This window comes from Amphichorda felina (genome assembly GCF_050947745.1).
Source record: "Amphichorda felina strain 45539 chromosome Unknown scaffold_6, whole genome shotgun sequence".
NCBI lineage: Eukaryota > Fungi > Ascomycota > Sordariomycetes > Hypocreales > Bionectriaceae > Amphichorda > Amphichorda felina.
The window spans coordinates 1,949,513-1,960,228 of record NW_028145044.1 but is presented as its reverse complement, the minus strand read 5'-3'; the positions used below and the strand labels follow the sequence as shown (position 1 = coordinate 1,960,228).

Here is a 10,716-nt window from a genome sequence, read left to right as displayed (position 1 = left end):
AGTATTTGGGGAGTCCCAAGGTAAGAAATCTACTAGTATAGGTGCCTGGTGAACAACCCATGGGCAGGCATAATGACAAGATTCCGTGTATAGTACGGAGTACGCGTACGTACTTCGTACTCCGTATCCGTTCGTAGATGCATTGTCAAAACATTGGCTGAAGGGTTGCGGCTCACTGCAGCCCAACAAATGCTCCCGTGTTGGACTGTCGTATGGGGGTGGAGCATCGTCTCATTCGTGCTTCCGTCTTGTGGAAAAGAAAAGGTGCGCTTACCAAGGTGGAACTGAAACAGGCCTCGGGGTCGTTGCCAATCAAAGCGGGTGGGCTGAATGGAATGAGGCGTGTGGACGAATACATCACGTATGACGTGGGGAGACGGACTAAGGCGAGTCGTGGCGGAGAGGCTATTCCGTAGACAGCCTATGCAGTATTAAACTACCTCAAGCTGGGGAGATGCACGTTGGTAGATCTGGACGATGACGATGTCTCGGTGGGAAGGAGGCCAGCAGCTAGCTAATGCCAGGCCGCTAGCCCGGTCCATCCGGATTTGGGGTGGCCAAGAAGCACCATCATGAGATTCATGGCAACCCAGGTACTCAATACTACGTACCTCGCTAATACCATGCGTAGAGAATTGGATTCCATTCTGGGGGTCGTGGATGACTGGAACTAGAGGGCGATATCGGCGGTTACGTCGCCGATTTTCAAGGGTTACGGGCCCCTCTCCTCCAATTCTACTCCCAGACGGGAGCACGACATCCGAGTTGAAACTGGCTTCCCGCGGGAAGCGACGTACGAGTGGTAGTTACCAGCGGGGGTTTTATTCTATTCCAATATTTGTTATTAGTATTATTATTATCATAGTGTTCTAAAACAACTCCCCAAAGCCAAAAAAAAAGGTGTTCTTTGTTATTCCCCATTCTTCCCTCTCTAAGATCCTGTTTCTTGGCGTACACAGGGTAATAAAGTACCTCTAGGAGTACTAGTACTCGTACTAAATATATACTTAAGTAACTCCCACCCTCTTCGAAAATACGTTAGTATAATTTGTTGCATCTTGTTGCAGTCTCAATGACTGGCAGATAAACGTCAAAGAGACAAACAATGCTCGGGTGAATTTCGCCCCTATTTTGCGAAGCGAGGAAGTCGAACATTCGGGATGCAATGAAAGACTATAGTGGCGGTTGGGTCATAGGCTGGTTTCCTGCTAGAGGCTCGTAGTCTCGTCCGAACCCTCTATTTATAGCATGTAACCAGCATGAAGGCACCTACAGGTATGTACTCCGTAGGACAGCTGAAACTTCGAGACCAATCGCAATGGCAATCAATATGACTACTATGCCAGTACTCGCACCTAGTAGTTAAAGGGAATTATGTTGTAAGCATCTAAATCCCGGCAGATATCCGAGATAAGAGGATGAGCGGCCCCCCAGAAGGGAGGCAAACTTACGAGCATGTACGCACGTATGGATATTATTATTTACACCGAATCGGAAATGATTGTGCGAAGTCTACAATTGAAGATGCGCCGCTCTGCCTTGCGCTTGCCATGGCGTACCTGGGGCCAAGGCTATATTCCTCAGTCACAAGAGCTTCCTGAGACTGCCAAAGCACACAAGAAGGCTAAGCACACCTGCATCATCGTCGTAGGCGATCGGGTAGACCATTACTCTACCCTCTGGTCAAACACTAAGTTATCACACCTCTGGTCCTGCTACTAGCACTCTAGTCATAGACATTCACGGCCATCCCGGAGACCTGCGCCGCGTCAGAGCTCCACGTCCGATGGATCGGCCCCAACCGCGCCGGCGTGAGCCTCTCTATACTGTAAGACTCCTAGGACGCTTCGACTACCCGGGTGACATCCAGGCGCTCGCCGAGCACCTGCAACTGCCAGGCTACTACATCATCGGTACGAGCGGCTGCACGGGGTGCACATTGGCGTGCGCCAAGGATCTCCCGCGATCTCGGTTGAAAGGCGTCGGCATCTGGGCGGAGATTGGTCCCTACGAATGCGACTTCCAGAGCATGAGCGAGCTGCAGCGGAAGGCGCTAGAGGCGTGGCGGAATTATCCAGCTGAGTTCAGGGGATAATTCGATCAGGATATGTTCCGCTCGCGCAGCAGGAGGATTTGACGGGGCTGACGGATCGCACGCGCAGCGACTTTGAGGCGGCATTCACGGGAAGGGATCGCGAGGCGGCGCTACAGGAACAGGTTCTAAAGATGGTCGTGGCTGTCTTCCGGCAGCTTTGGATGCAAGGTGCGTGCGCGCAGGCCAAGGGGATAAGGGGATGGAGTTCCATTGGCGCCCTTGGCGATTCAAACTAGAGGAGGCGGCATTTCCGGGGGGTCAAGTTGTGTGGTATGGGAAGAACGACAGGGACGACGCCGGCGACGGGGAGATATATGGCGGAGAGGCTGTGGAATCAGAATACAACAGAGAATATCCAAGGGGCCCCACTATACGATATGGTGGAGGGGGATTTGCAGCAGCTGATGGTGCGTCATCTTGGACAAGTGAATTACATAGTAGGCCTGGTCGTTGGGAAGTGGCAAGAAAGTAAGTTTGGTGCATACCTACCAGTAGGTAGGTAAGTACGGACACTAGGTACTAGTAGTAAGCTCCTGTCAGAGCTCTTTGTCACATTTCTGGGCGACACCCTCAAAAGGCTGCTGGATGGTGAGTTCCGCTCCGGACTACGGAGTACGGAGGCTGCCATGACAAGAGACAGTACGAAGTACGAAGTGCGCACATAATACATACTCGTACAAAAAAGTTTACTCAACTGGAGTTGTCAATCGAACTCTCTCACTGGCCACCACAGTGACCACACGGCGTCCAAGCCCCCGCAAATGAGGGGACGGACGGAGGATTTACGGCGCATCGCTCTCGCGCATTGAGTAGTGGAGCACTCGTGGGTGGGCTGGAGCCTGGTGGCCAAAGTTCAACCGCCGTTGCCGGCGCCTTTATGAGTCCCCCCGTCAGAAACATGGAGGCGTGGACCCGCCGTGGCGACAGTTTGGGAAGATGCTGTGGCAACGATGCTGTGCTAATATTGCAGAAGGGATCCCCATGGGCAAGCTGGATAGCAAATGCTTTGTTGAACAAAAAGACCTGGGCGCCCCGGGCTGGAAATGACATCTTGAGAGAACGGACACCCCCATGTGCATCCCGCGCCTGTGGCGGCTCCCCCATGTGCATCTCTCCTCACGCACTGCGGTTTTTCTAGTGAGACTGGGTGGGAGCTTGGACGGCTGGCTACCCACCCGGAGTGCCCATCACACCTGGAAATGGAATGGTAGACAGCTTGGGAGCCAGCACCATGAATCACGGCCCCAAGCCCCCAGGCTATGTATCCAGTTTGGGGGGTACGGAGGCTTGCTTATGGATATATTGGCGCTCCTCCGAGAACCCTAGATCTAATAAGCTGTTTCTCCATCACTACTCTGTACTCTGTACTCTGTACTTTACTACGTCCTCTTGAGATTCCCAATATTGAGTCTCAAGGTCTCCATCCCATCGGAAACCCGTTTACCAGTCAGACTAGCACTTACACCAAACTCGGGTTCTTCGGGCAATCACCACCGCTTCAGACGCACCTCGGTCGCACCCCGAAGTTCGACGTTGTCACCTCCACCACCGACGACTTACCTGGCTTATTATTCTGCTTTTGTCTGAGGGCAGGAAACTCTCCCCAGAACACATCCATCTTCGAGAGTTAACAGTATTGGTGGTCGCACAGGTAGGAAGGTTGCCGTTGATGACAATTACGTGTTGGCTCTCTAACAATGACATAGCATCAAGGCACTCACAGGCACGCAAGGCGCCCAAAGAGTTTAAGACACTCAACCAGGCGCGAGTGAATCGAGTGAGGCTGCCGGAACCAAGCTTCGGAGTGGCGCCACGTTTCGGCAAACAAGCGTGAGACGACGACCTTGGTGAGGCTTGGACGACTCCAACAAGTCTCCAATCCGTGGCCAACGTTGTGGCCTCTCGAGGCTCGAATTGGAGACAGCTCTTCAAAAGGTGACGCGACAGTGGGTGCACCGCCCTTGGTGCCCTGTTGGAGGCTTTGGACCCTTGCGAATCGCCGCATTGTGCATTGGGTCGCATTGGATTTGGGTCCAGGGTCTTGGCCCCCGGCAGCAAGCGAGCGCCCTACCAGCGCCATCAGCCGCCTCAGCGCCATCAGCGCCTCATCAGCGCATGCACATACCCTGAGCGACAACGTGACTCTGGCTTGGCTGGCTCTGATTTGAGTTCAAGTTGTTGAGGGCGAGGGTCCAGGTCCCCTGCAACGACCCACGGCACGGCAGCCCGTGGCCCCGTCCCGGTACTTGGCCCAGCCACTGCATCCCACCCAACCGCCAGGTACCCCCAGGGAGCGCAGGTACTACCTTACCTACGGAGTACTGCCCCAAGTACCACGGATACCCCAACCGGCAAGGGGGCGCTGCGCAGTGCGCTTGACCTCATCATACACCTTGTACGTACCTGCCTTGGCCCATCCACTTGGCCCATCCCACCTGGCCCATCCACCTGGCGCCCAGTACGGAGGTACGAAATAAGATGCCTTCTGCGGTCCCCATCGACCTTCCACAAGGTGAGTTTACGCCCTCCGAAGATCCAAACATACTCCAACTCTCTTCTTACTTTGTTTTCTGTTGTTCATTCACAATTGAAAACTTTCTTCTATTATTTATTTGTCTGCTTCGGCCCCCTGTTCTCTTCTTCCTTTTCACAGATTCAACACCGTCTGTGCCGCCGATTCCGCATATTCTCCCTGCCCACCCAGGCTGACCCTGTCTGACACTTTTCTCAACCAGCCCTCAGCCGACGACAAACCAAGCAGTCCGCCCTCGCCAAGCTTGTCATGAGCGGCCATCTCGGTCAAGATCCGTCGCAGTCCCCACCTGCCTCTCTACGACATCCCTCCGTCGAGTCCGACCATGACCACTTGGCCGTTCTCCCTCCGCCGGCGCGAGATGTCTTGAACACATCCCACCCCCAGCACCAGGCGGGCCCATCGCCTATTGCCCCCGCGATGCGCGCCATGAAAGACCTGACTGACACGCCGCCTCCGCGGAGTGTTAACTCGACTGCGCCAAGTTCTCCTCGAATGTGAGCATCCGCAGCTTTGTTGTTTGTTTTGTTTAATGTTTGCGGCCACTGACACGCCAGGCCAGTCCCCCTGTGCGGCAGAACTCTGGCTCCCAGACCCCTCGGGTGCGACCACATGCGACCACTCTCAACATTCCTGGCATGACCAGATCGAAGGCCTCACCGGACGGAAGGATACCCGAACGAGATGTCGCCGCCAAGCTAGTCATTGTCATGGTTGGCCTGCCTGCTAGGGGCAAGTCTTACATCACCAAGAAGCTCCAGCGATACCTGTCATGGCAGCAACACCAATCTCGAATTTTCAATGTGGGAAATCGGAGACGAATTGCTACTGGAAATAAAGCCACAGTGCATCCTAGGCTGGCCCCTGAGCCTGCTCATCTTGATCCGCCCGTCGAAGCGGCTGCCATTCTCCTGAATGGCGTCCCGCACCCGAACGGCTCCACCAGCTATCTCGACCCCCCGTCCTTGGACCTTGATGAAGCTAAGAAAAAGGATGACGAGGTCAAGGGAGTCGATGATGAGAATGACCAGTCAGCCAAGTTCTTCGACCCTAATAACGAGAAGGCGTCTGCCGTGCGGGAGCAGGTGGCCATGGAAACCCTGGATGAACTCCTGGATTACCTCTTAGACGGTGGTGGTGCTGTCGGCATCCTCGATGCCACCAACAGCACCATCAAGCGGCGTCAGCGTATTGTCGATCATATCAAGCAGAGGGAGCCCAAGCTAGGCATCCTTTTCATCGAGAGCATTTGCCGAGACCCCGACCTTCTCGAGGCGAACATGCGCCTAAAGTTGTCTGGCCCAGATTATCGGAACAAAGACCCTAAGAAGTCTCTGGAAGATTTTAAGGCACGTGTCGCTGCGTATGCGAGCGCTTACCAGCCCCTGGGCGAGTACGAAGAGGAACACGACCTGCAGTACATCCAGGTAGGTTTTTCTCTCCACCCCTGCCCTTTCCGGTTCCCGCTAACAGTTGCAAGATGATTGATGTGGGCCGAAAGTTGGTTCAGAACCGGCTCAAAGGCTTCCTCAGCGGTGGCATTAGCACTTATCTTGCTAGCTTCAATCTCTCGCCCCGACAAATTTGGATTACGAGGCATGGCCAGAGCGTTGACAACGAACTGGGAAAGCTTGGTGGCGATTCTCCCCTGACTGAGCGAGGTCACTGCTATGGCCTAGCGCTCTACAAGTTCATCACTCAAAAACGCCAGGAATGGCTTATTGAGCAGAAGGACAAGGCGTCCAAGGCCTCTTTCCCGCCTCTCCCAGGTGATAATACGCCGCCATACCCCGAGTCCAACCGAGAACTGGATGAGAAGAATTTTTGTGTGTGGACCTCGATGCTCCAGCGAAGCGTCGAGACAGCCGAGTACTTTGACGCCGACGATGACTACGACGTCAAGAACTGGGAGATGCTCAACGAGCTCAATGCCGGGCAATTTGAGGGCATGACCTACGAAGAAATTGCCAAGAACTACCCAGAGGAGTACAAGAAGAGAGCTCAGGACAAACTCAACTATATCTACCCGGGCGTTGGTGGTGAGGGTTACCTCCAGGTTATCAGCCGGCTCCGAGATATGGTGCGAGAGATTGAGCGCATCACTGACCACGTCCTCATCATTGGACATCGCTCTGTGTGCCGTGTCCTTATGGCCTACTTCATGGACCTTACCCGTGAGGACATCACAGATATGGACGTCCCTCTGGGAATGCTCTACGCCATCGAACCAAAACCGTACGGTATCGAGTTCCATGCTTACCGATACAACGAGGCGGCGGGTTGGTTTGATGAGCTGCCCCATTACAAGCCACAGAAGGCTACCCGTGGCAGCATCTAAACGATGGGCGATGTTACGGCCACCAGAATCACGCCACTCACTCAACTCGGCGCTTGCTTTCTTCCTTGATTTTTGCGACTACGACGACTTTATGATGTAGCACGATGGGTGTTTATGGAGTTTAAGTTAGAGTTCGGCTTGATACCATGGGAACAGGACTCGAATCAATGTGTGATTTTTTTTTTTTTGCTTTTGCTGGAAAAAAGGGGTATTAAAAGGTGGGCATGACGGCGTTTTATGTTATGTCTACCGAAAGACACAAGGACCCTTCTAGGCTCAGTCAGAGGGTCTCAATGGCGTTAGGGTGCTCGATTACAATAATAATGTCTAGTAGTCGATAGAAAGGTTGCTTAATTGGTACTGGAACACAGGTTGATCCAGCATCTGATGCAGCCTGTCAAGTCCCGCGTATTGAAACGTGTTACTACGTAGTGTCACTCCGCAATTGATTCGTTTTAGGTTCATCAAACGCAAGAAGTTCTTTATACAGTGAATAGGTCAGAAAAATACTGACTCCCATATATCTCCCAAGACCTTTTAAAAGCCCAGACAATGTACCAAACGCCACGCCATGCGAAAACACACGGGGCCCCAAGATTATCCCTCCAGTCAGACCATCTACTTCTCCCTGGCCAGCACCATCTTCTCGCGCTCGGGCTTCCGGCGCTCGAACTGCTTCTTGGAGTGTCTCCGCTCGTTCTCCTCGCGGCGCTTGATGGACTTGATCTCCTGGCCCTTGATCTCGGCGGCCTTCTTGAGGACCTTGGGGATGTGCCTGTGGCGCTTGATGCGGCGAATCTCGGGCATGTGGGCGTAGCGCTGGGTGAGCGTCTCGTTGTACTCGAGGGCCTGGCGCTGGCGGGCCGACTTGATGCCCTCGCGGGCGTTGGCGTTGGCGCGCCAGATGCGGATGTTGCCGTCGTCGGAGCCCGACAGTATGTACTTGGCGTCCGGGGTCCAGCGGGCGGCCATGACGCGCTGCATGCGCTTGGTGTGGTAGATGTCGCGCGAGTGGCCGTAGTTGCGGTCCCACAGGCGCACGGTGCGGTCCCACGAGGCCGACACGAGCTCCTCGCCCGTGGGCGAGTACTCGACATCCATGACGGCGGCGACGTGGTCCTTGAGCACGTTGAGGGCGCGGTCCATCTTGCGCATGTCAAAGAGGTAGATGTTGTGGTCCTCGGACGCGCAGGCAAAATTGAAGGCTTCCATGGGCGACCAGGCGATGCGGTTGCTGGCAAAGGTGAGGACCGTCTTGGTGACGGGCGTGGACGTGCGGAGGTCGTACATGACGAGGGAGCGGTCGCTGGAGCACGACGCCAGAACCGATGTCTCGACGTAGTTGAAGGCCACGTTGGTGATGGCATCGACGGCCGTGGGCCACTTGAGCACCTCAGGAGCCGCCGAGTGCCTCTCGAGGTCGTAGATGGCGACGACGTTGGAGGCGGCGGCGAATGCGTTCTTGGAGCGGTGGTGCGACAGGCTGGTAAAGGCGTTGGATCCCAGCCACGACGAGATGGGCCTCGCCTCGCTGCGTGTGTTGTAGGGGTCGAACAGCTTGATGGTCCTGTCGGCCGCGCACGTCAGGAGTTTCTGGTCCCTCGTCCACTCCATCCCCTTGACAATGTTCTCGTGCGCTGTGGTATGCCAGATCTCGTCCTTCTGGGCGACGTCCCAGACCTTGACCACACCGTCACCGCTGCCGCTCGCGACGCGCTCCAGGGAGTTGGGGTCCTTGGCTAGCGAGTAGACACCGTCGACATGACCACGTCCCAGCTGTCCAACAAAGGGGGCTGCGTGCATGCGCTCCAGCTTGACCGCAGTGAGGGCTCTCTGGTATTCTCGTGCTCTTTCGAAAGGGTGCAGTGCTGAGTCGAGGTTCCGGGGCTGCTTCGAAGCATTCGAGCCCGGAGGTTGGTGCTCAGACACCGAGCGGGTGAGCGCCTTGATCTTCATGTTTGCGCCAATAGTTCGAGACTCCCGAGGCAAGAAATGCAGCCGGAAAACCCTTGGCAAGTTTGTGAGAATTAGACTTCGTTCTGGGAGCGAAGCTTTTGGTGTTGGGACCTTGATGGCGGGGAATTTTTTTGCTTATCGGCGGTTGAGGGTCTGTGCCGATAAGCCTTCCGCTTCCGGGGTTAGTAATGATCCGCCAAGTGCACCAATGCAATGCAACGACAATGGCACGCGCAGCACCGTAGCGCAAGGGCGATTTCTGAAGTTTGGAGAGCTGCATTCTTCTTGCTCAACATCAACCGCCTCCCCCACCAACCTCCCGTGACCACTTCCCATTCCACAAACTGCGCCCCCAGCCCGAAAACCGAGAGTAAACGGCAATACTACCCGCGCATAGTGCCCGTCGACAGCTACACCCTTGTGAGCGGCGCAACGTTTGCGCGTCGCCAGCATGGACGGCATGGACTATGACCCGATGGCCATGGACGGGGACTCGGAGCAGCCCCAGGTCAAGATCTCCGCGGCCGACCAGACACACGTCGACTTCGAGCTCTCGAGGACGAACCTCTCCTTCGCCAACTCGATACGCCGCGTCATCCAAGCCGAGGTGCCCACCATCGCCATCGATCTGGTCGAGATCGAGGTCAACACGTCGGTGCTGGCCGACGAGTTCATCGCCCATCGCCTGGGCCTCATCCCCCTCGACTCCAAGAACGTCGCCGACCTCAACTACTCGCGCGACTGCGACTGCGAGCAGTACTGCGAGCAGTGCAGCGTCACCCTGACCCTCAACGCCAAGTGCCAGTCCGACGAGATCATGAAGGTGTACGCGAGCGACCTGGTGACGGACGGCCGCCACTCTAGCTCCGTGGGCAAACCCGTCATCACCGACCCGGACGGCCTGGGCTGCCTGATTGCCAAGCTGAGGAGGGACCAGGAGCTGCGACTCACGTGTATCGCCAAGAAGGGCATCGCGAAGGAGCATGCCAAGTGGATGCCCACGTCGGCCGTGGGCTTTGAGTACGACCCGCACAACAAGCTGCACCACACCGACATGTGGTACGAGAACGACACAGACCCGGACAAGGAATGGTGAGTTGTAGCTGGCGGGGCGAGTATTCCATCCGCGTGTGTGTGTGTTGCTGACGGGTTATCTAGGCCGAAGAGCAAGTACGCCGAGTGGGAGGACCCCCCGCAGGAAGGAGAGCCGTTCGATTACGATGCCAAGCCCAGCCGATTCTACTTCGAGGTTGAGACCTCGGGGAGCATGGAGCCGGACCAGATCGTCCAGCAGGGCATCCGCACCCTGCAGGAGAAGATTGGTGCGCTTCTCAAGGGGCTCGATCCCCGAAAGTACGGCGGCGACGAGGCCGAGTTTGACGGCCCCCGCAGCCCAGACATGAATATCGACGGTGGGACCACACCCTGGCAGGACCAGGGCTACACGACGCCCTATGGTGGTAATAACACAGCCTACGGTGGCGGTATGACAGCGTACGGACAGGGCGGGCAGACGGCGTACGGTGGAGGTGTGCCGCCATATGGGACGTCTTACGGGCAGTCATCGTGGCAATGAGAAAGTTGGCGTTGTTGGTTTGGTGGCGCAATCCAGATCCCGTGCTCTTTCATGACTCTCTGGTCTTTCACAATCTACTGTGTATATTAACAAGAAAAGCATAGCACGGAGATGGATCCAATGGGATCTGGCGCAAAGACTATAAATAATCGTGTAATACGCGTCTATTTTCCCCCCCTTCACAATCCAGCTGTTAGCTTCTAAGTTCACTGTCATAT

General features: G+C 55.5%; 3 protein-coding genes across 3 annotated transcripts; 2 read left to right on the top strand and 1 right to left on the bottom strand.

Moving 5' to 3' along the window:
- Positions 1–4,573: 4,573 nt before the first annotated feature.
- On the top strand, positions 4,574–6,966 carry PFK26 (6-phosphofructo-2-kinase-domain-containing protein; the record flags this gene model as incomplete). Its single annotated transcript, XM_083195861.1, has 4 exons — positions 4,574–4,607; positions 4,831–5,125; positions 5,191–6,055; positions 6,109–6,966. 4 exons carry the CDS (start codon positions 4,574–4,576, stop codon positions 6,964–6,966), a joined length of 2,052 nt encoding a protein of 683 aa, XP_083048877.1.
- Positions 6,967–7,584: 618 nt separating this feature from the next.
- sof1 (rRNA-processing protein SOF1) lies at positions 7,585–8,922 on the bottom strand (the record flags this gene model as incomplete). The annotated part of the gene is made up of 1 exon (XM_083195860.1): positions 7,585–8,922. The coding sequence occupies one exon, from the start codon at positions 8,920–8,922 to the stop codon at positions 7,585–7,587; it is 1,338 nt and encodes a 445-aa protein (XP_083048876.1).
- A 451-nt stretch (positions 8,923–9,373) lies between these two features.
- On the top strand, positions 9,374–10,498 carry rpb3 (DNA-directed RNA polymerase II core subunit RPB3; the record flags this gene model as incomplete). Its single annotated transcript, XM_083195859.1, has 2 exons — positions 9,374–10,014; positions 10,081–10,498. 2 exons carry the CDS (start codon positions 9,374–9,376, stop codon positions 10,496–10,498), a joined length of 1,059 nt encoding a protein of 352 aa, XP_083048875.1.
- Between the last annotated feature and the right edge of the window lie 218 nt (positions 10,499–10,716).